Source organism: Lissotriton helveticus, chromosome 5_1 (assembly GCF_964261635.1).
Source record: "Lissotriton helveticus chromosome 5_1, aLisHel1.1, whole genome shotgun sequence".
Classification (NCBI taxonomy): domain Eukaryota; kingdom Metazoa; phylum Chordata; class Amphibia; order Caudata; family Salamandridae; genus Lissotriton; species Lissotriton helveticus.
The window spans coordinates 141,206,830-141,230,963 of record NC_136065.1 but is presented as its reverse complement, the minus strand read 5'-3'; the positions used below and the strand labels follow the sequence as shown (position 1 = coordinate 141,230,963).

General features: G+C 45.1%; 1 protein-coding gene across 3 annotated transcripts in view; it reads right to left on the bottom strand.

The window, feature by feature from the left end:
* Positions 1-24,134, bottom strand: part of LOC144754271 (G-protein-signaling modulator 1-like) — a 764,693-nt gene that overhangs the window by 17,583 nt on the left and 722,976 nt on the right. For all 3 annotated transcript variants that reach the window (XM_078641901.1, XM_078641898.1, XM_078641900.1), the window contains exon 12: positions 11,511-11,658. In XM_078641901.1, the coding sequence (XP_078498027.1) occupies positions 11,511-11,658 (148 nt within the window). The remainder of the gene's footprint in view (positions 1-11,510; positions 11,659-24,134) is intronic.

The window sequence follows — 24,134 nt, the reverse complement described above, 5'->3', positions numbered from 1 at the left end:
CAGTGGTCACCCAGTGCACATGCTAATCAAGGACTGTAGAATATGCAAAGAACACTACACACCGAGCTTTACGAGTAACCTATGGCAAAACACTCTTTGTTGTCTTATTGAAGTTACCACCCTAAATCCCTGAGGGATAATTTGCAGTTTGGCCAATATTTACGGCTTAGACGGAACTGTACAGATTTGGACAAATTCAAAAGCCATGCAGCAAATTTAGAATGTCAATTGCTGGACCGTCAATATCCGCGGACCCTGATCAAGAAGTCTACAAAGAGAGCCAGGAATAACAACCGTGAAGCTCTACTTGAAGCTCACCCTCAGGAAGAATAGACTGACACATTGATATGCGTCAGCACCTTTAGCAGCACGTCAGGTTTGGTCCAGAAATCCATTACCAAGACCTGGAAAATTCGGAACGAAGGATCACGCTCGCTGCCCAAACCGATGTTTGCAGGGCACAAGTCCTACAAAAATTAATGGGGAGACGCCTAGGTAAGGTGGTGTCATAGGAAGTGACGTCACAACAGGAAGTGACGTCACGAATGTAGTCCCCTGGTATAACAGGGAGTTCCGCTGCACTTGGCACCTGATATAACCTGGCGGCTAGCAACTTCGCATCGCAATATGGTGGCAGACATCAAGTCAAGTGCAAACTGTAAATGGAACACTTGGTTGTTATTGTCATACCCTGAAAGTAAGAGTGTTGCGTACTTCTTGAATACTTCATGGCACTTTTGGCAGGGGGGACAGCGTCCACCCGTTAAAATAAGTGGGGGGACGCCGTCCACCCGCGTGGTACCCAGACTCGAGCACTGGATATTTGCGTTTAAACGAACTGCTAATTTGAGAGATAAGCTGGTACAACATAAGATCTCGGATACAACTTACCAAACAACTAAACACTCTCTGGGATCTCCCGCCTGTAAAAGGACATTTTCAATGTGCCACATGTAGTGTGTGTGCCCAAACTTCACATACAAAGCACATTGGTATAGGCACAGATCGACCATGGGAGCAAAAACAGCACACTAATCGCAATTCAGAATGCTTGATCTACCTGATTACTTGCCCCTGTGGTTTGAGGAACGTGGGTATGACAACTAGAAAAGTTAAAACCCATATATTGGAACACAAAAGCACAATTTGCTGCAAAAAAACAGATTACTAAATTTACCACACATTTTCAAGAAATGGGGCGCGATGCCAGCAAACTCAAATGGACAGTTCTAGATAAACCGACCATTTCCCAACATGTCACTATATCTATTCAGAAAAGAGCAGTGCTGAGGATTTAGATTACGCATTGATAGCTCAGGTCTCAACTATGAGATTCCCTGGTTTAGTCTATCTCAACCTTGATTAGAGGACATCATCTGTTTTGAGCGAGGGTCCAATATGAGGACAACACTAGACAGGACCACCTGACATTCCAGGGTACTTATGACAACAACATGTGGGTTTTAGTTTTACATTGTGATAACGAGTGCCACAACACGACTTAGGAGCATTACTGATGGACCGCTCTGTTCCATGAACTGCATTTCAGCATGTATATAAAAATCCAGAGCAGTTGTCACTTTTTTAGTTGAAATAATAAAACTTTTCTAGTTGAAATGAAATATTTTTTCATGTTAATTTTTTTTTTTATATATCCATATATTAAAAACCTCTTATGCCCACTCATTGAGCACGAATAGGATTTACGTTCTACAATAGTCATGAATTTATGCTGACAATTGCCTTCGGTTTTTAACTGTTTAACCACATTTCAGTTGAGACTAGTTTTTAGATCAATACATGATTCTTGACAGAGACACACCCCATAGCTAAAATTACACCTCCCATAATTCCTTTGTTTGGCACAACCCCGATTAAGCAGGCACCCTTTGCCGCGGCTGACAGTCTGTCTTTTCTGATGTAGCTCAGCTTACGTCAGTAGCGGGTGGGCAGCACCTACACGCATACAGTAAGAGAAAAACTTGGATGCTCTCATTAGCAGTCACCCTTCCGAGGCGCGAATCCACGCCAGTGGCATCTTTTTTTACAGTTATTTTCTCTGCTGTATATATTTGTGTTTGGGGGCTCCTGTGCTTCGTCTATCATCTTCTAGTGTTTGATTTGTTCGCCCTAAGTTGGCTTGGTATTCCCAGACGTGGGTCCCTTGCTCACTTTGCCGCTGGATTCAAGTTAGCCTGGCTGATGAAGAGTTTACCCCAAAAACGGTCCGAGGATGATTGTTGCCGGTCTATGGAAGACCTGGCTTGGCAGTTTGGGCTGGACTGTTCCCATGAGGCACAGGGTCAAGCCTGAATTGCACACAGCTGGCTCAGAACTGGGGTGGCGAAGTGAGATAAAGAACAATGATGGATTCAACCCAGATCTGTGAATGGGGGTGAGGGTCTGAAAAGTTTCAGAGCTCCGTCCATCATCTCCTTGTGTTTGCTTTGTTCGCCCTAAGTTGGCAGGGTATGCCCAGAAGTGGGTGCCATGCCCACTTTGCCATTGGATTCAAGCTAGCCTGGCTGATGAGGGACGTTTCCCCGAAACTGGCCCCAGGATGCTTGTTTCTGGTCCAGGAAAGACCTGTCTTGGCAGTTCGGGCTGGACTGTTCCCAGGAGGCATAGGGTCAAGACTGATTTGCAGATAGCTGGCTCTGAACTGGGGTGGTGAAGTGAGCTAAAGAATGATAATGGATTCAACCCAGATCTGTGACTGGGGGTGAGTGAAAAGTTTCAGCGCTCCGTCCATCATCTCTTTGTGTTTGCTTTGTTCTCCCTCAGTTGGCAGGGCATGCCCAGACGTGTATTCCTTGCTCACTTTGCCTCTGGATTCAAGCTAGCCTGGCTGGTGGGGGTCTTACCTTGAAACTGGTCCCAGGATGTTTATTTGTGGTCCAGGAAAGACCTGCTTGGCAGTTTGGGCTGGATTATTCCCATGAGGCACAGGGTCAAGACTGATTTGCATATAGCTGGGTCTGAACTGGGGTGGCGAAGTGAGCTAAAGAACGATGATGGATTCAACCCAGATCTGTGACTAGAGGTGAGTGTCTGAAAAGTTTCAGTGCTCCGTCGGTAATTCAAAAGACGTCATGTTTTCTTTGCAGTAGGTATGACAGGCGAGTATGGCGTGAGCGCTTTTAACATGCGTGTCTCCCTACCCACGGATCTTTACTGGTATTACCACATTCACGCATGTTTTCTGCCATCAGCTTCAAAAGTCAGGAGTCCCTCTCCCCCTCTACTTTCATGTCTGTTTTTAGGTCCCTGTTTTCTTGCCTGTTTTAATTTACATATTGTTTTGGTCATTGTTTCTATTAGTACTAAGAGCATGACTCACCTTCCTTTTTGATTGTAATAAGCTTGTCTGCAGTAATTTACATACAAGAAAGCACTCTCGCTTTTAAATTTACATGACTTCTGGGTTCTTTCTGTTCAGAAAGAACAGGTTCATGTGCAGGTCCACTATCAAAGTTCGTTCATATGACTTGAGTCAACTGTGTACATTGTGCCTTTTATGACTGTGCAATACAGTCAAACCTTTATCCCCACTTGTGTTTCCCAATAGGATTTGGATACCACCTTGAGTTTCTGTGCCAAGGTTTAAGGTGTCACTGGTTCACCCGAAAATATGGGTAAGCTATATTCAGGAATGACTTAGTTATGAACACCTAGTGCTAAAGTTTGTTTTCTTGTCCTATGAGTGCGTGAAAAAAAGTGTATGTTAGAAGAAGCCTAGCACTTTGGGGCACATGCATCAATATTGCATTTTGCGATTCCTTAATTGCGAAAAATAAGGAATCGCAATTAAGGAATTGCAAACTGCAATGCATCAAGAAATCGCTAAAAAAATAGTGATTTCTTAAAATTCCTTAATTGCGATTCTCTAATTGAGAATCGCAATTAAGGAATACCTCCCCATCCCTTCCTATGGGCCTAGGGGCCCATAGGAATGAATAGGAAGACATTCTTAATTTGCGATTCACCATTAGAAATTCGCAAATTGAGAATGCAATTTCAAGGGTGCAGGGGTGTCCAAAGGACACCCTGTTGCACCCCTGAAATCTGCCTATAAGTACATTTTGCACACACACATGCCCCAAGGGCATGTGTGTGTGTAAAATGGAACTTTGAAAAATGCACTTTAGTGCATTTTTCAAAGTTTTCGCAAATTATCATGAAGGTCAACTTCATGATAATTTGCTCCCCTTATTTGCGAATTCGCAAATTTTAAAAGTTTGATGCATTGCATTTAAGGAATCTCAGTTTGAGATTCCTTAAATGCAATCGCAATTTAAGAAATCGTTGTGATTTCTTAAATTGCGAAAATCACAAAAATTATAATGCATCCCAAAAATTGGAATTGCATTCGCAAACGGCCGAATTTTGCGATTCGCACCATTTGCTAATGCAATTTTAATTGATGTATATATTTTCCACTTAAAGAGTTTGGTATGGTTGGAAATGTCACCTTATATTTTTCTTTTTCACGTTGGTCCTGAAGAAAGCGGCCACACCTCTACGGAGGGTAATATGCTGAAACATGTCGACCCCCACAGTTCTATTGGAGGTTGAATACCCTCCTATCATAGTCTCACTTTTTATTCCTGACCTCTGGATGCTCCAATAAAGATTTCTTGGCATACAACAGAGTCTGTTTTAGCTCACACACACTCTCTTTTCTTAGCACCACACCCTGGTCATCTACAGGTTTTAAGATACATCTACTTTCTCATAAACAAAACATCCCTGAGCTCCTCCCTCTCAGAGAGGGGGTTGCAGCCCGCATTGCAACTAGGTTCGCAAAGCGAAGAGGTTACCCGATGATGAAGCATGCCACCTTTGGGTGGGTGAGGGAAACCGTCCTGTAAAAGGGACACGCCAGCACTCTCCTCTTTTATACTTAGACCCAGGGGCCATGTCTGTGCTTTCTGAATATGCAAGGGTCCCACATGTTGAAGTAGGTTACTCATAAGTCAGGATTTGCCCATAATAAATTATAATTTTAACCTACAGAATTGAAACAGGAAATATGCCAAATGGAAATTTTTGATTTTATCATAGTAGGTGCAAAGGGCATTCGGGATGTTTGCAGTCGCGGCTGGCATGACAAGCAGGTGGGGGGGGGGGAGACGGGTTGCATGGGGAGGGAGGATGGGGTTTAATTTGTTTTTTAAAGTTAATTTACCTTCACCAGCCCGGTCCGGTCCCACGTCGTCTCTGCTCCTCACAGGAAGCAGCCCAGGCAGCCTCACTCCCTTCCCCTCAGCCAATCACAACGCTGCAATGGCAGCGTTGTAACTGGTTGGGACGCGATCAACAGCGGCGTCTATGGGGAGGTCATTTTCTCCATGTAGGCTGCATGCAGCCTACATGGAGAAAATACAGAGTGCGTATGACTGGTTTGGTCGGCCCTGGGGCAAACAGTCTGTGCCCTCCAAGTGGGCAAGCCACTCCTCCTCTGCCCTAGAGCAGGACCACCCACCCGCCTGCCACCAACCAAATCCTTCTGCCTTCTCGCATTTATAATACCATTTTATGTTTCTGCTTCTCGCACTGCGAGAAAGAAGTGAGGCGACGCTCCTCCGCCCACATGGAGGAGCCGCCCCTGGATATTTGAGGTATTCATTTGAGAAATCACGGTCACCGTAATGTGAGCACCACTCTCTAATTGACATCATATCTCTCTGAGAAGGACATCACTTGCATGAAGATTTCGGGTCTGATTAATTGTTTGTCATTCTGTCAGGGTGGCGGAGGACATTATGCCCACCACCTGACGGACGACCGTCTGCCATACTCTGCTATCAGGGCCACCATGGCTGCTCTTGTGGTGTCATGGGAGGTTTGCTGAGCATCCACTATGTTTCAAGCATTCACCCACCAATTCTTTTTAATTTTTCAAAACCAAACTACTAATGTTCCTGACGTCCTGTGAGTTTTCTCCCATGGTATGGGAGGGGGGGTTGTAAAGCTGGACTGGTCACGTTTTCGTTGCCTATTTGTATATTTGGGTGTTAAACTGGTACTAACGTGGTGCAGCCAATTCCTACAAAATAATGAAGTAATACTACTGAAAAAATGTGCTGCATAATTTGCCTTTCTTGTCGTATAATTTACTCAACCCTGCCGCATAATTTGGACCCCTCCTGCGGCATAATTCCAGTGACCATGAGTATAGCATATTTTATACATTGAAAACATGCCCTGTAGGCAATACATAAGCTAAAGCCCTATTCCAAACCATGAAACTTGCCCACCAGTTCCACAGCATGCCCACTCACTACCTGAGCTTTAGCTCTAATATTGAAAGTGGGCAACCTTTAAATCTACCCAAAATGTATCTTCTCCTGAACCTCACCACTGGTAACCATATAGAAATTACACCACATTATTAAAATGTATGTATTCATATTAAAAATAAACAGTGTAAAGCCAAAAGGTCTGGTTTAATATGCTAATTCTTAAGCAGAATGGTATTAGTATATGTTAGCAGATAAAAGGTAGACCTATTGGCTTTAGCAAGAACGTCAGATAGCAAGAGCCCTGTCATAATTGTCCTGCTTTTGTTTCTATGATAGAAGGAAAAGCAGAACTGTAATGAAAATGTCTATGTCATCACCCTTTAGTTTAGAAAGAAAATGACGCAGGACTAAAAAAGGTCCTGTTCTATCTTATCAATTAAAGTGAAGGTCAGAAAGTCAAGGAACCTTTATTGTAGAACTTTGTTTGTAGTGTGTGAAAGAAAAGTAAAATAGAAAGGGAGCTATGCCATACTGAAGGCTCCCTTGCTATCCTACCAATGTTTCAAAACAGTAGAAATAGAAGTACTATTATGAAAGTACCTTTGCTATTCAACCAAGTTAAATGAAGGTCTGGAAGCTAAGGGACTTTCATTATAGTCTTAATTTTCTTTCTTTGGAAAAGAGGGCGAGAGACGTTTTCAGGCATGGGCACAGGGGGCTCTGGATTGTTTTAAATATCTTTTTACTTTAATTTATTTTTAATGTGAGTGATGTGTGTTACAGACGTATTGTAGAGAAATGTTGTATTTAGGTTTCCTGCAATATTAAAACAAAACATGATCCACGAGAAATAGGAGGGTGTCGCAGAGATTATTTGCATGAATATGAATGAGTTGCTGCTATAGTACAATATTGAAAACACACGTCACAATCCCTGAATACTAGACGTAAACATATTTAGAATTTGGGCGAGTGGTAACGTGCACTGTCAGTGACCTGGCCAAAGAGGGAATGAAAGAGCCCAAACTGGATCATAAATTCAACTACCCCAAAAAGGGGCCCTCAAAATATGCTTGGCCCAGGGCCCCTAAAACCATAAAGAGGTCCCAGGAGGAAGAGTGTCTTCGTGATATACTTACTTATATTTTTATGAGTTAGAAACGAAAGCAGCTCTTTAAACTTGGCATAAAGGTGGGGAAAAAATAGCCAGTCAAAATTAATAAATACCCGGGCACAAAAGAAAATGAAAGGATATAGCTACTCATCACGGTAGGCAGGGAAGACAAGCTGCCATGAGCTTAAAAAAACAGACCGAAAAAGCAGAGGTCTCTTGAGACTTCGGAACGGCCATTCCACTGGTTACATAGAAGCAATTAGGAGGCCATGTTAGGGTCAGGCTCATCCGCGAGTTGGACAAATATTTTTTCAGAGAGCCTTAGTTTATTGTGCTGCCATTGAAATAAAAAAAATCGCTTTGTGTTTAGAATCCATCAGTGACTTGTGGGATTGACTGAGTCTAACTGAGAGTCTGACGATTCATTGTAATTTTGAGAAGTAAAATCACAATGGAAGCCCAATAGTCGAACTCCACAGGAAGTGGCATGATAAACCAAACACTCGATAGCATGTGGTGAAAAAGTCATCCTCCTCGGAAGCAAATTGTATCTAATTTTTTTAAAGAATTTGCACCAAAAAAAAGCCTGGCTTGCAGCTTTACCTGTCAGTAACCAGACCTAATGAGTGCTGGTTGTGCTGATACGCTGTAAAGGACCCCGCTGCTGCGCAGCACCTTTAATGCACACAGCGGAAGGTGAGATATATTGATCTGCTGCTGGTGAGGCTCTCAAGGGAGTTGGCAAGAAGCAAGAAGAGATCATTGGAACCAAGATGAGCATTGACACAGACCCCCTGCCTGGAAGTCAGCTGCTGAGACAGTGGCCTGGAAATGTAGAGCCTTTGGTTTGATATCCTACGCCATGCTCCAAGCGCTCGCCTACTGCAGGAGCTCTACGGCAAAGACAGTGAGAAGTGCCTAGGAAGTACTACTAGTCTAAGTAACAGGATCAAGGCCAGGTGTTCCCCCACCTGTGAGCTGGTGATGACCCACTGCTACATCATGAAATCTGACACATTTTATATTTCAAGCACTGTCGCACATGCCATCATATTCAGTGGCCATCTCTACCTCAAGGACATGAGTCGGTGAAGCTTTTCGCATGATTAGACTTGTGCAAATCGCAGTGCACACAGACTCCAAGGTCCGCCCACGCAGCGAGATCTGGTCACTCTATTACAGTAAGGCTACATTCGATGGAAGGGCATTCACAGCAAGTGAGTAACTTTTTCAGCTTAATGACAAAAGAGATAAGACACCAACAAATAAACTAACATGCATACAGACCTACTGAAACTCATCTAGCTACGACACAAATATAGATACAAAACGGAACAAGACTCACACAAACATATACCCACCGCCCCCCAACCAGAAAAGGCACATGCAGGGGCATATCCGAAGTCATCCAGATAGGAAACGAACAAGCATTGCAAACTCAACCATGTAAGACTCATACACAAACCTAATGAAGACACATACAAAGACACTCAACCCAATCAACTAAAACACACACACAAAGATATTGAAATTGAACGAAGACGCATACAAACTCATACTTAACACCAGTTACCAAACACACATAGTAGCTCATATTCAAATCCAGCAAACACATTTTCAAATCCCATCTGGTAATACACATACAACAAACATATGCCCACTCCTAGACAGCAAAGACACTTGCAGACACATCCAAAAGCTAGCATACAAACAAAAACATGAATAAACTCAACCATGTAAAATTCATACAAACCAATACCCAAGCCCAATCAAGATGTATGCATGCACACGCCCAACCACATAGACCCAATGAGGATAAATACCGACCCATTACCAGTGGCTCTCAAGAACGCCAGTCGTAGACAGATGAAGTAGAAAGAACCACAAAGTGGAAAATCCACTTCAATTCGCAATACATTAAAGTTGCTCCATGATACTAAACTGCTGTCATTTACCAAAATCAGAGACCAAAAGCAAACGGGGCAAAACATGTATCTCTGTAATAGCTCGTTGATGGGGTAAAAGTCTAAAGAGATATTTATCATATGTATCAAAAAAGGGCTCCAAAATCTTCCACTGTGAAATTTTCAGCAGAAAGACTCTTTTGTCTGAGGTGTGTGTTTTCATTTTCAACAGAAGTGCATTGGGGAAGCGAAGTGTTGCTTTAATTTAATTGAATCCTTTCACCAATCACAATCAAATCTAATCTAAGGATTGCAAAAGTTGTGCCCTAGTGACACTTTATTATCTGGTAACTCTAACATGTAAGAAAAACAGTGCGTAGAATACTATTTTGGAGTTTGCGGAAATCATAACCTTCAGAAAAAATTGCTTAACACAACAGTGACACTCATACCTCATGTACTAAAATGAGTAACAAATTTTGGAAAAGGGGGGTGGTGATGGACAGAGTTTCTGAATGATGCAGAATACTCTTACCAAGTCAATAGATCATGGTTTTAATCCATCACCGTTTTTTAGCTCACTGCACCATCCCAGCTCAGAACCTGGCTATATGCAAATTAGTCTGTTCCTGTCCCAGTGCATGATGGGAACAGGGCAAACCAAACTACCAAGCCAATTCTTATACTGGGAAGGAAACAAGCTCCCAGGGACCGGTTTCTGGCATCACAGCCTTCTTCGGCCCGGCTTGCTTGAATCCTGATGGTGCAATGAGCAAGGGACTCACGTCTGAGTATACCCTCCCACACATAGGGGCCGATTAGGATGGCGGTTTTTCCGCATCCTCCGGGCCGGCGGAAGTGTCCGCTGGCCTGGAGGATGCGGAAAAACCGCGGCGGAGACTCCAAAGACCCACCGCCAAATTAGGATGGCTGGTGGGTCTGGAATTCCGTCCGCCGCTTTTCCGGACCGCGGCGGAAAAGCTATAACATGGCAGGCGGTGTCTATGAGACACCGTCCGCCATATTATGATGTTTGTGTAAATATGCTTTTCCACGGCGGCTTTTCCGCCATGGAAAAGCATACGGACATTCACTTTGGGGGCCCGTTGCGGGCCCCCTGGGTGAATGGGGGGCGGGGGGTGCACATGGGCGGTACCTATGGTACCCCCCTGCATTTGCGTACACAAAGCAGCAGGCACCGTGCGGTGCCTGCCGCTTTGTGCATGTAAATGCAACACATGCATTTTTAACATTGCGGCGGGTGCAGCTTGAAGCTGCACCCGCCGCAATGTTAATAATAGAGGATGTGACCGCCACCCTGGCGGTCACATCCTAATTGCCACGGAGGGACCGCCGCTGCCCATGCGGACAGTCCCTCCTACTCAGGGGTGGCGGACGGACGCAAGTCCGTCCGCCATCCTAATCGGCCCCATAGTGTGGATAAACTGAGTAACACACATCACACATTATATCAAGCTATACAAGACCATCAAAACCAGTGTGGTGGAGAACCTGCCCTTCGGAATTCATACATGCCCCAAGCCGTGACAATCGCAGTACCTGTATCGCTCCTATGCCGATGAGAGTTACTGCAGACACAGACCTACATGATGACATGACATTCGGGATATAATGTGCTATCAGAATATCTAAAATATATAAAATGTGGTCAACGCAAAGAACACCCTCATCCATTGCTGTGTAACTTTAGAAAAATGCTGCCCATCACATACTGTGTCACACAACACGATAACTAGAAGCTTCCACCGCATGCCTGCCCGTCGGCAACTGGGCCAATGAGTGTCTGCTCAAGATTTCTGGCGCCACGTTACTGTACCAGAGTATGCCTGACCATCAGCGGCTTTGCCACATAACGCTTGCCCGGCCATTGCTGTGCCACAGAGTGCCCACTCATCATGTATTGTGCCCAAGTATCTTTGCCCAAAGGCACCATGGACCAGTTATGTATCATTTACCAGGCGATACATATGTAAAAGAATTGGTTATTCACATAGTAACCATAAATAACCAACTAGACATCTCAACTTCCATCATTAGACCACCCGCCTGGCAGACTAGTAGGACAAAAAAGCCAATATGGGATTCAAATTGGTTCTGGAAAAGGGAGTTTGACAAGATGTCGTAATCAGGGGCACTCTCCCGTCTCAGTGGTTCGGGTTGCACTGCGGCTACAGACATTTCCCATCAGGTCAATGCCGCCCTCAAAGGTTTAGTGGTAGCACTTACGCAGCGTGGGCACTGGCGTAGGGGCAGTTTCCCCCGTTCCTCCTGGGCTCTCCTCCAGCGTGCACCTCTGGTCGTCCATTCGATTGCTCTGAAATTTACTGAGTAGGTCAAAGAAGCATTCCTCATCAGATGGCGCCCGCTTGATTTTCTGCAAAAGTAAAAGACAGTGGCGCTGCATTAGCAAAGAGATATTTAAATGTTCTCAATGAGTAAACAAAGAAGGTATGTGACGGCGGCTGGGGGACTGAGGATGGACAGGCTTCCATTTTGTATATCGCGGTGCGGACACCACACCGGGATATCCAAAATGTATGCAGATGCTTGTGCTCTAGAACAGTGATACTCAAAGTACGGCTCGGGGGGGGTATGCGGCAACCTTGCCCTTTACATACCCGCCTCCCCCAGTGAAAATGGCACTAGGCTTCTATTTAATCGACTCAGCACTTACATAAAAAAGATTCTACATAAATGGGCAAGATTTTTTAAAGTTAAAGAAAGGAAGTAACTAGGATGTCCTGCACTGCTTAACTTTAGGAACACCTTCATTTTTAAAGACCTCTTGCAGCAAATGTGAAATATTTGAAGGTCTCTTCAAAGTTCAAAAAGTGTTTCATTAACATGCAGAAGCATTAAACCTTAATACATCAGATTATATTAGTACATTGAGAAGTATTTTTAAGGTTTTTTTTTATTAAAGTCAGAGTTCGAAAAAATAAATTTAGAAACATTCATGCTTCTGCCTATCCTGATAGTAATAGTAATAGTAAACTAAGAGGCAAGTCACTTGCTGTGTGCACCCTTTGGGAGGCCTGGGTTGCTATATTATGGTTAATTAAATCAAACACATGAAAAAGTTTTGTACCGCACACATCCTGAAGTCACGTATTTTGAGATCCTTTTCTATATAATATTGAAGAAAAAGGAGGTAAAGTGAAATAAAACAATTGTCCAGGATCACACAATTTGGTTAAGTAGTCAAGCAGGAATGATCCCATGTTTTATGGTTTCACATTGTGCAGTTCAGCCACTAGATATACATGCTTTGCTTCCCAACTCCCCCTCCCAAACTGCCAATTGGCTGACTTCAGTGCGGCCCTCGGTCACACCAAAAACCAAACTTTTTGGCCCCTGGGAACATATTTGTGAGTACCCATGGTCTGGAAGGAAGGCCAAGCGTTCAAGCGTTGGAGCTCAGAGTCTGAACTATGCCAGATATCCGGGATAGCCACAACCTATATAATCAACATCCATCCAGATCATGAGATGGAAATGCACATCTCATGTTGGTATTGTGAACATCAAACAAGCATTGGCACTTCAGAAATCAATGGCCGAGGGCTCCATGGTTGCTCAGAGTGAGATCACACTGCTTGCACAGTCTCTTGGGAAGGCTTTGAGGCTCTGAGATTCTGGGAGCGTTTGTGTAGAGAATGAAGATCAGGAATCCACGTACATGATGAAGATATTTATTTAAGTAAGGTGGTGCAAGATAGTTGTACATTCATTAAGTAAAAAGTAATGGAATATTAAACCCCACCAGGAGCAGGATGGTACCAGCTCAGCCCCAGCTTACAACTGAAATTCAAGAGCTCTGTAACATTCTAATACATCATCATGATGTGAACATTCTATATGGCTGGTCGGAGACTATGGGAAAAGAAATAAGAAGTGCAGCCACCACAGTTTGCCCAGGTGGGGATATTCAAACCTGGCTGTACATAAGGCCAAACTCTTGAATCCTGGGGCTCCTTGCGTAAGGCTTCAGTTCCGGGGCCACAACCTGCCTGGGGAGCAGCGCTTTGCCCCTGTGGGGAGCATCGTCAACCAGCAGCTCCAACTGCCCCTAGAACCCCCTCGCCTCGAGTCTGCTGCCTGCCCATCGTTTCTGGTAACCCTTTTAGCACCAGAGTACAAGCTACAGGGTGCAAGGGGCACAGGCATATCATGGCTGGCACAGGAATCCAAGGGCTGGCACAGGCATACCAGGGCTGGCACAGGCATACCAGGGCTGACGCTGGAATCCATGGGCTGGCACAGGAATCCAAGGGCTGGCACAGGCATACCAGGGCTGGCGCAGGAATCCAAGGGCTGGCACAGGCATACCAGGGCTGGCGCAGGATCCTAGGGCTGGCACGGGAATCCAAGGGCTGGCACAGAGATCCAAGGGATGGCACAGGAATCCAGGGGCTGGCACAGGAATCCAAGGGCTGGCACGGGAATCCAAGGGCTGGCACAGGAATCCAAGGGCTGGCACAGGAATCCAAGGGCTAGCACTGGCATCCAAGGGCTAGCACTGGAATACAAGGACTGGCACAGGGATCCAAGGGCTGGCACAGGCATACCAGGGCTGGTGCAGGATTCCAAGGCCTGGCACCGGTGTACGCTGGTATTCCCACCCCTGCACCGCGCCCGGAATGAGGACTAACATGCAGCTCTTTCTCCTGGATGTTGCCTTCATTCTGAGCTCGTTCCGTCACAAACATTTCGCTTGCTGTTAGCATGATGCAATGAGACACCCCATAGAACAGGCCCAACGCAGCCAGCAGCCCCAATAGTGTGGCGCCATGAAAGGTGGTAGTGCATCCTCGGATGAATTAATACATAAATATACATGTAGTGGCGCAAAGCGTTTCTCAGGAGCCAGCCTGCCTTAGCATCCCACTCTGGACTCCACCTCATGGTCTTCCACCCACCAGCCCACACTTCCTCCTTTTCCCCTCTCTCTTGCGGGGTCCCCCACCCCCGCTGCCACTCTTACCTGCTTCCTCTTTCGCCCTTTCTGCCTTCCTCTCTCTTGCTCTGGGTTGCAGTCGGATGATAAAAATCCTAATTCTCAAAATCACTAATTACAGCCGCCCCAGCTTCCTTAGATAAGGATAGAGCGCCAAGAAGGCAGTCTGCCAGCCATCAAACGCACCCCGTGCTCTCCACGCTCGTTTATGTTTAATAGTTTATTTTTGTATACAATACAGCTGTTGTCAACCAGCTGTGTGCTCATCTGTTTATTTGACTATTTTTAGGAATCCTTTGCCAGTTGAAGGGGGGTCTATCTTGGCTGCTGAACCTACAGCCCTGGGTTTTAAGCCGGCTTTTGGCGTGTAATTAAAAAGTGTGTCATTCTGGTTCAATTATGTTAGCTCCCTATGCCTGCCGTTATAAACATGTGTAATGTAAATAGGTAAAAACCAAATGGGCAGCGAGCTGTCCAGTAATGTCTCAATCACACGTTCCCGCTGCCCTTCCCCATGAGAAGCTGGTTTCTGTGACTCCACACACCTTACTTTTCTGTGTACAGCATCTCATGTCAAGATCCTTCTACTCCCATAAAAGTGTTCTCTATAAAGTGCTCTGCTGTCCCCTGACACAATTTTGGCGCTTTATCGAGTACTACAAAAAAGAATTCAAATAAGTGATTTCTTCTAAACATATGCTCTGTAAACAGAAACGTTTTAAGGCAAAGTGGCTCTGTCCCAGGGCCCCTGCCTTTCAGCCCCCCCCCCCCCCCGATAGAACCAGCTCTGTTCTGCAGAGAGTCTTTCCTGGATGACCATGAATAATTCTTAACATTTTCCTTTAATTTATTTTTAATGTGGGTGATGTGTAAGAGTCTATTGCATATTACAGACATTGGGTATAGAAATGTGTTTATGTTTCATGCAACATTCATTAAAAAAGTTATTTTAGATCAAAACAGGACATCATATTTGAGAAATTGTAGTTTGTCACAGAGATTATTTGCAGTCATATTAATGAGTTGCTGCTGGGTTACAACATTGAAAACACACCTTACTATCCCTGGTTATTAGATGTAAACACATTTAGAATGTGGACGAGTGTGCCTGTGCTCTCTCAGTGACCTGGCCAAAGAGCTGAAATTGGATCATAAATTCAAAGCATTTCCGAGCAGGGGCACCTTAAGTATGTTTGGCCCAGAGCCCCCCAAATCCTTGAGATGTCCTTGTCTGTAAGAGAGTAATAATGTGGCAAATGTGATTAGAAATTAAGCAAATCATGCGAATTCTATTAGAAGACAAACGTTTCCACCAATCCCTGTTATTTCTGCAGTCATCCCTTTCTCAAGAATCCTCAGGACCTTTGACCTATTAGCAGATGTTCAGCACAAGCCACTGCTACATCAAAGCCAAACAAGCAGCTGGCTTACTGCATCATCACTAATGGCCATAAGAAGGCGCCAGATTTAAAACGTAGCTTAAAAAATGCCCTGTTGCTAGTGGAGCTGGAGTGCCCAAACAACAAAATGTAATTTTGCCTGCGGGTCTGGAAATTATTGAGCCGGATCTGGTTCTCTGCCAACGCATTTTCATTGCCATAAGCCAATAACCTAAAAAGTTGGTACATAAAAGTCTAATCTAAATTAATGCACTGCGTGTAATCCTTCTTTAAACCAAACTGGTAATGTCATTGATTTCTTTTTCTAGTTATTTCAATTCACTCAATATCAGAGTTTAAAAAAAATCCATCATGCTTATATGCCCATTTCTTTTAATATCCCATTCAAAGAAATGAATTACTGATGAAAACTGCACACAAAAACTCGATTAGCAGCACTTAAGTTACAAGACATGCCCCATAAGGGCCCAGATGTTTCCAGGTACTGATAGACTGAAGCAATATTGAGCTCACTGTTTCCCTTACAAAGGCACAAATGCTGCAGAGTGTGTAGAATAAGGTAGCTACAATCGGCCTGATTCACAAAAAGTTTTTGTGCGAAGATGCAAATTTGCTCCCACATGAGTTGCCAAAGTTCAGATGAAACTTCTGACTTTCAGAAGATTAACAAAGTATCCTAAAATCACTCATGGAAATCTAGGTCGGTTGTAGATTTCCAGGAGTATGCTCATTCTTAAACAGACACATACAGACTTCAACAAGGTGGGTAATTAGGGCTGTGCAAAGGTGAGCCAAATGTACATTTATGCATTTAAGACACCTTTGCTTAAATGATGTTGTGAGTAGGTGCGTCTTACTCTGATTGTACACCTAACATATTTGTGATTTCCAAGAGTAAGTCAGGATTACTTCAAGAGTAAGTGAGAAAAAATATATTTGTCAATCGGGCCCTCAGTTTCTTTGTTTCTCCACTTTGGATGGAGGAGCTTAAGCTTATGCTCTTATTACACACGGGGTGCAGAAATTAGGTCCTGGCATGGAAGAGGATGTAAGTGTAGGAGTATGGACGGGGTGTAGCCGTGAATGACCAAAATCAGGGGCGCGGCAGACGTATTACCACGTCTTGCAAACAGACTCCAGGTAATTAGGGACTTTGCTTCAATTTGTTCCACGTCTGGTGACAGATTTTCGGGGTCCTTTGCTCACTTTCTATCCCTCTCTCTCTCACTCTCTCCCTGATCCTGGAGTCCCAAGTCAGCGGAAGGGAGAACTGGTGTTCTTTTGTGCAGAAAATGTAATTTCCCCGTGTGCTTCTGTGAACACTGACACGCCTGGAGTAGACTTCCTTCCCACCCCCTCAGGAGCCGCGTATGGATAATTGACAAGGTTGCAGTACATTCATGATGGAACTTATCATGGCTCCACGATTATTGAAATTAAAGAGAATTTGACGACTTCCATTTCACTTGCTCGACTGAATGTGATTACATTTACGGTGAATCTTATACAAAGAATCTCGTACATTGGCTAACCTGTGATGGCATGACTTTAGTGCTCAATATATTGTGAACAAGCCTTGAGGAAGACCGCATAGGGCGCAACGCGCATCGGCTGTGGAGCATTGTGTTTTGAAAGAAATAAAATGAGAATTTTCTATGTGACTCTCTAGGATTGGAATAGAGTGTTCCGACAAGAATACTAACTGAAGAAAAGTGCTGACTGCACAGAGGACAAAAGTTACCATATGTGCTGTGCGCTGGCGTTTTATCACCCCCTCAGGATGCTGAAAGTGCATTGGGTGGTCATCAGTCTGCTGTTACCTACAACTGATTGCATTCACATACCAGAGCGAGTGCGGATGCGTCAAATAAAAAGTGCACAGTGTGCACGTGTTAAGTTGTGTTGTATTGAGTACCTATCGAAAAGGCCAAGCAAGCTATGCTGCTTTTGCACACCAAATGATCCCACTTGGGAAGACGTCAAAGGCCAACAGAACCCATTGGCGCCAGAAGTCTCCCTGCAGGGCCTTTAAAAGATGGGGACGAGGGAGCATTAGGCCCCAGGTCCGCGCTTTTTCTGCAACACTTATTAGTACATTTGTAGTTGCAGGCAAATGTGTTATCTTCAATAATAAAGAGGCAACTTTTGTGGCCAGACTACTAGATGGCGACAGACACATTGTTTTCTCCTTCACTGGAGTACATTATTTTTTATTAGTTAGAAACGTGCATACAGCATCTGACAAAAATGGGAGAAGCTTCCAGGGGCCCCGCATCACAATTTGGCCGAGGCCTCGTAAAAACATTGGACACGATAGAGTGACTGTGCTGGGTGAACTTTACAAACTGGGTAAAAGGGACTGGAAGTGCAACCTGACTGAGGGCGGTCACTTCCCGCAGTGAGAGCTGGAGTCGCAGGAGAGAGTTTGACTGAGGGAGTACCTCAGTTTTAGGAGATTTTTAGCTCTTTGTGCAGAGCTCACATATTGTTAATGGCTGGCAGAGGGGTACTTTGCAAGGTTCATCTGAACTCCTTACAACCATTTATGCTAAGACACACCCCAAGGCTTGGACCCAAAGCGGGAAATAAACTGTGTTGCGTGTTCACATGATAACTAGTACATGGCAGTCTACTGGCCCATTGTGAGGATGGCCGTAACCAGACCTAGTTTCCAGTACCCAGCACTAATCATGCAGTGGTATATATTTGAGCCTTTTCCCTTAATCGCCATGGACTTGCGAGCCCCAGAAGCCAGGACTGGCCGATAGTCACCGGCCGGAAGTACTTCAATGTACTGATGTTGTCCTGTGGAGCGGTGTGGTGCAGCGGCCAGGGCAGCTGACTTCGGAGCACAGGGTTCACGGTTCGATCCCCGGCTCCGGCTGCAGCTCTGCCCAGCACCATGTGTCTGGGCAATAGCTCACTTAATTTCCACGATGGCCCACAGCGCCTTGAGACCCGTAAGGGTGAGTAGTTTGCGTTTTACTAATACGGATTTATTTATTTACTGTAGATCACACATTTCCTGAGAATTGTTGCTGCTTTACATTGATTTCAAGATGCAAACCTGCAAAAAAGGCAAGCCTCCACACCCTTGCTCAAAGACTGCGCGTCTTCTTTAAGGCATAAGGTATAGGTGTTGATGTTGACATGCTGATCCCTTGTACTTTTAACACCATGCGTGCGGTGCAGATTTCCGCGGTGCGCTGAAGTTTGCAAAAACCAGCGGTTCATGACGAGCTCAGCTCGTCATGAGCGTACGAGATGTGTACCTCATGACGAGCTGAGCTGAGCTCGTCATGAGCGTCGAAGGGGATATACCTTCATTTTTTTCTCATGTCATTTAGTTGTCTTTATCCATCTTCTGTTCTCTTTCCGAGATGTCCGTACTCTCATGAACTATCGCTTTTTTTGTGTAATCACAGTGAGGTGCCTGTTTATAGCTATCATTTCAAAACACAAAGCAGTAAATTTAATGTATAGTCCATCCAAATTGCAGCTCACATGAAAATAATCTTTGCTGCTACACAAAATGACTAACTTTCCCGAGTCGGCGATATTTATAGGAAAGGGCGTAGGAAGGGTCCACCCGTCGCAGCCTGAGATCCAGTGTGACGTTGACCTAGACCAATCTCTCATTCATCGACGACAAGCATGAATGGGGCATGCCAAGGTGAGTACCAACCTCAGAGGGTGGCAATGGCAGGAGAGAATGATTCTGTGTAGGAACGCTCTTTTGGAATCTGTCTACCAGGTCTTGTGTAAATGTGTTGTACTTGTAAAGCGCACGGCTGCCCCAGCGACGGGGCGTCCCGGCGCTGCACTCATACCGCTGTGGAACCCTTCCTGGCTTTTCCCTGTGAAATGTCCACTCCTGGGCACCCCCAAGGTGAAGCCAGGCATCCAAGTGCTGCTGGGGACGTTGTGGAGATTAAGCAAGCTATTGCCCAGAGTCGCAGAGTGGAACCCATGATTAGAATAGGCACCGAGGCGAGAATGATCAGGTCCGGGGAAATTGAGTCCAAGAGCCGCCGAGGCGGGAATTGAACCCTGATCCCGGGCCAGACCTCTGCATCAGGGTCTGCCGCTCTAACCATTGAGCCACGCTTCTCCTCTTGTTAAGAGGGAGGAGAGACAGGGGAGAGAGAGCTCTCCTAAGAGGAAGAGCGTGATGATGAATAACCCAACATATTCAGGGGTTTCCATGTTGGAACCTAGGGGAGATGGGGTGTCAAATCACAGAATGGGGCAAGTGCCGTTCTTAGTAGCTTCATGCACATCTACATAGATAAATTCAGAAGGCAGGTGGAGGATTCTCCACTCTTGCTGAGTGCCTTCATGCAGTGCACTCACTTCGAAAGATCTGTGGGAAGGCTTAGCACCAATGCACATCACCAACCATCAAAGGACTTTCTCCTCAGGCGTGGACTCTTGGCTTTGTATGCATGGATGGAACAGTGCCGGGAAGCCCTGTGGTGTTCATCCATTGTAAGGTCTGGTGATGGTGCCACCGCCAAGAGAAGCAAGATGAAAATCACAGGTCACAAGGCTTGTAAGGGTGCACAGGAGGCTGGACCGATTCAAGGATTTATTGTTCTGATCTTTGCAGAGTAAATCGTCGTCTACCCTACACCATAATAACACGCGAACAAGGATGATTGCTGTCATTGCAGGGATGCAATAAAGTGTCCACCTTGAGGTGCCACCTGGGAAGGCGATCCCATCCACTCACAGACCCACTCACTGTGTGCTCTGGTCGTTAACCTTCGGGACATGGCGGTGAGAGACTCCACCCGACGAATAGCCTAGATACATAGGAGGTCTGTGACACCCAAATTCTTTCTACGCCGGTGTCTCCTTGCACTATGTTCATTATCGAGCGGACTTACTCTCTCTGGTGGAACTCTTGGAAAAATACGGGCATGTCTCCCATCCTTGTAAATTGATACTTGTATGTAAATGTAAATTGATACTTGTATAGCGCACTACTCACCCGCAAGGGTCTCAAGGCGCTTGTACGAATACCGCTGTGGAACCCATCCTGGCTTTCCCTGCGAGGTGTCCACTCCTGGGCACCCCCAAGGTGGAGGCCAGGCATCCTTAGCGTTGTGGGGGCCGATGTGGAGATTAAGCAAGCTATTGCCCAGAGTTGCAGAGTGGGACCCATGATTAGAATAGGCACCGAGGCGAGAAATCAGGTCCAAGGAATTATGAGCCCAAGACCAGCCAAGGCAGGAATTGAACCCTGGTCCCGGGCCAGACCTCTGCATCAGGGTCTGCCACTCTAACCATTGAGCCACACTTCTCCACCTTTACAGCTAGGTTTGTGCTGTGTCGATACCGAGGCATACATACGTATAGATCATAGATTTACTTTGTTAAGCCGAAAGATAATATAATAAAATTAGACAATCATTAGGAGCAGAAGCTTAAAATAGTGAAGGATTGAAGCAGTTAATCTGATTGGACAGGGCCAAATCATAGCTAGTGAGACAGATGTGGTCCGAGGTACTATACGTTAAAACAGCGATGCACAACATGGGTCCAGGATGGACGATAAATGGCAGGATATCCAAGCCAGGTAGATATAAGTGCAATGTACCCGAATGTGAACCAGTTCCACATTCAACGGTTATCCTGAAAATTGGAACTACGACGACTCATCCCTCCTAGGTCTACCTTTGACAATCATAAGTTATCATGAAAGAATACATTAGAGTGATATAATTGTTTACAAGCTAAAGTTGGGCCAAAAGAAACTGAGGTCTAGCCTGGTAATCTTTAGAACACAGCATTGTTTGTTGATTCATCAGGCTCACCCCATATTGTGCCATTTGCTGTATATAAGCCAAACACATAGTTTTCTGCCCCAAAAAGTTTGTGCACAGGTATGCCCTGAACCCTAAGCAGTGAAGGTACCATCGCTCACTTACACGGTGGGCAACACTGACCTCCTGGCAACCATATCCGACAATTTTTTAGGTAACTCGATATAAGGAGGAGCTAGACATCCTTCAATAACATCTTGGTAACAGGGACAGTGTTGAGTGACACTTACTCTGCAGGTAGTAAACCGGCTAGCAGGCACAAACTACGCGCTATATCAATGAGGACAAATTACCCCCTCACAGCTCTAGGATTTTGAGTCCATTCAGCGGAGATAATGTCTGAATACACAAACACTAACCTCTTACTACTCAGTCCAGATGCATCCAGTTATGAAATGCTTGACTTCCAGCATGGTGGCCAAAGGAGCAAGGAACAAGAAAACCAGAGGGAGGCGGAGTAGAGTTCTGGGAGACCGAAGGTACGGTGTCCCTGTTCTTTAAGCAGAGAGACATCTAGAATAAAATAAACAAAGGGGCTCACACAGTCCTAGTGTAACTAGGCAACAGGACTGAGGAACCACCATTACTGCTGATCAGAACATCTCTGAGAACATGGCTCTCAATGTTCTGATTCCTGCTGTGTGTGACCACCAATGCCCAGGCTGTCCCGGAGAAACCTGCTCTGGGTGTTTGATTGGGCACACTGAGACTTTCTGAGAAAAGTTCTAAAAAAAAAAGACAAGAGCTTCTGTGGAACTGCAGCAGAGTCTTGCAGTACTGTACACTCTTCTGGCCAGTGGCCACCTTGAATCTGAAAGGTCTTCATTAGATGAGGCCAGCTGTAGACACAGCTGGAAAGGGGGCTTGTGCTTAGAAGGCAGGAAGCTGATGAGAACCTTTCCCAACATCCTATCAAGTGAATGCGACGGGCTGCGTGGAGCGGACGCCCGCATTTACATTACCTAGTGTTATTCAAGACATGTCCAGCATGTCCAAATTTTCGTTCAGCCCCTCAAACTATTTTTATTTAATAAATCTGAAAGAAAGAACCAGACATGCTCTAGCTTCTTTTATCATTGAAACCCAGACCCTCAAGGCTCCCATGAAGAGGAAGGCATTGTTTTTTTTCATTTTCAAGTAAATTCCCTCTTAGGGATTTAGTTTAAAAAACAAATTAAAAAAACATTGTTGCTTTACTGTACGGCTCCGTCATATTGATGGAGGCGTAGGTCAAAGTTAAAATGGATTCACAGGAACCGCCTTCATGGCTTATAGCTATAAGCACACCTGCTCAGCACCAGGATACCCTTCTGGGTGATAGTGCGCTAACATAACATAACATACATATAATGTAAACGATTCATGCTATAGTTTATTTTTAGCTGCAACATCTCCACAGCTAATAGAGAAAGGATGCCATTGGTAATGTCATCTTCTTACAAAACAAGTGTAGCAACTTCCTGTCAAAAACAATGTAGATGCTGTACTTAATTTGTTGAAGGGATGAGCAACATCACTCAGTTTTAAGATCCTGTACTTATTTCATACTATCACATTTTTACCCAGAACAAGAGAGAAAAGAGGAAAAGGGAGAAAGAAGGAGGAAGAGAAAGATAGGAAAACCGTGACAGAAGGAGACAGCAGGGATAAAGAAACAGAACCTGCAAGAGTGACATAAGCCAACAGGAAGTGTAGGGTGGAGGAAGAAAGAGGCATGGGATGGAGTCAAGATTGGGCATCCTTGGTTCTCCGCCTTGGTCTGCCACAAGGAAGACTTCTTCAACCTGTGATTAGGGATGCTGCTGGGTGCCACCACAGGCATCAGGTGATGTTATGTTCAGGTGTGTCTCTGTACCAAGAAAATGCCTCAAGTAATGTGGGATGCTGCAGTTATAAAACTGAGAGTTTAGTGTGTCATTAGAAAGCTCCAAGAGCCAATACTTTGGTTTCTGCCAGGAGTGATTGAAGCACTTTGTATTAGTTAGGGAGCTGGACCAGCAATGACAGGGAGGCCAGGCTCTCATTTCAGAGCACCCTTGTCCATTTATCACTGTTTCTAGATAATAACAATCTCATCTTTCTTGAGTAAATGAAACAGCACGGTGACGCAAGCAAAATATAATGCATTATGAATGTGTGCTGTCTAGAGCAGGAGCACAAGGTTCTTCAGAATACCTCATATCAGACCTGGACATTCACCACAAAGGGGATGGTGCCAGCTCAACCGAGAATGAACCCTGCTAATGCCAAATGCCAGTTAATGGTAAGGTGAGGCATTCAATTACTCAACATTAGGGTTGGGCGAAACTCAGAATTCCGTGGAGTTACCCAGGAACTCTGCGAGATTTCGAGGAGTTCTGTGAGCCGCCGAATTCTGGTCTGTTTTTTAGTGCTGGGAGCTTGTCCTGCGGGGTAAAATCAGCACCGACAGCCCCACGCAGCATGCCAGATGGTGCTGCTTCTTTTTGCCACTTGAGTAGATTTCGTACTTTAGTGGCAGCTTTTGCAAAGTGGTAGCGACCTGCTGTGGCCGTCCACTGACTCCCAATCCACAAATGAGCACTCTTCAAACTTCCCCCACACACATTAAAAGATTTACACAACATTGGCCCCACATACCTCAATATCCACAGACTTCCACAAACCTCCTAGACACCTCAGCTCA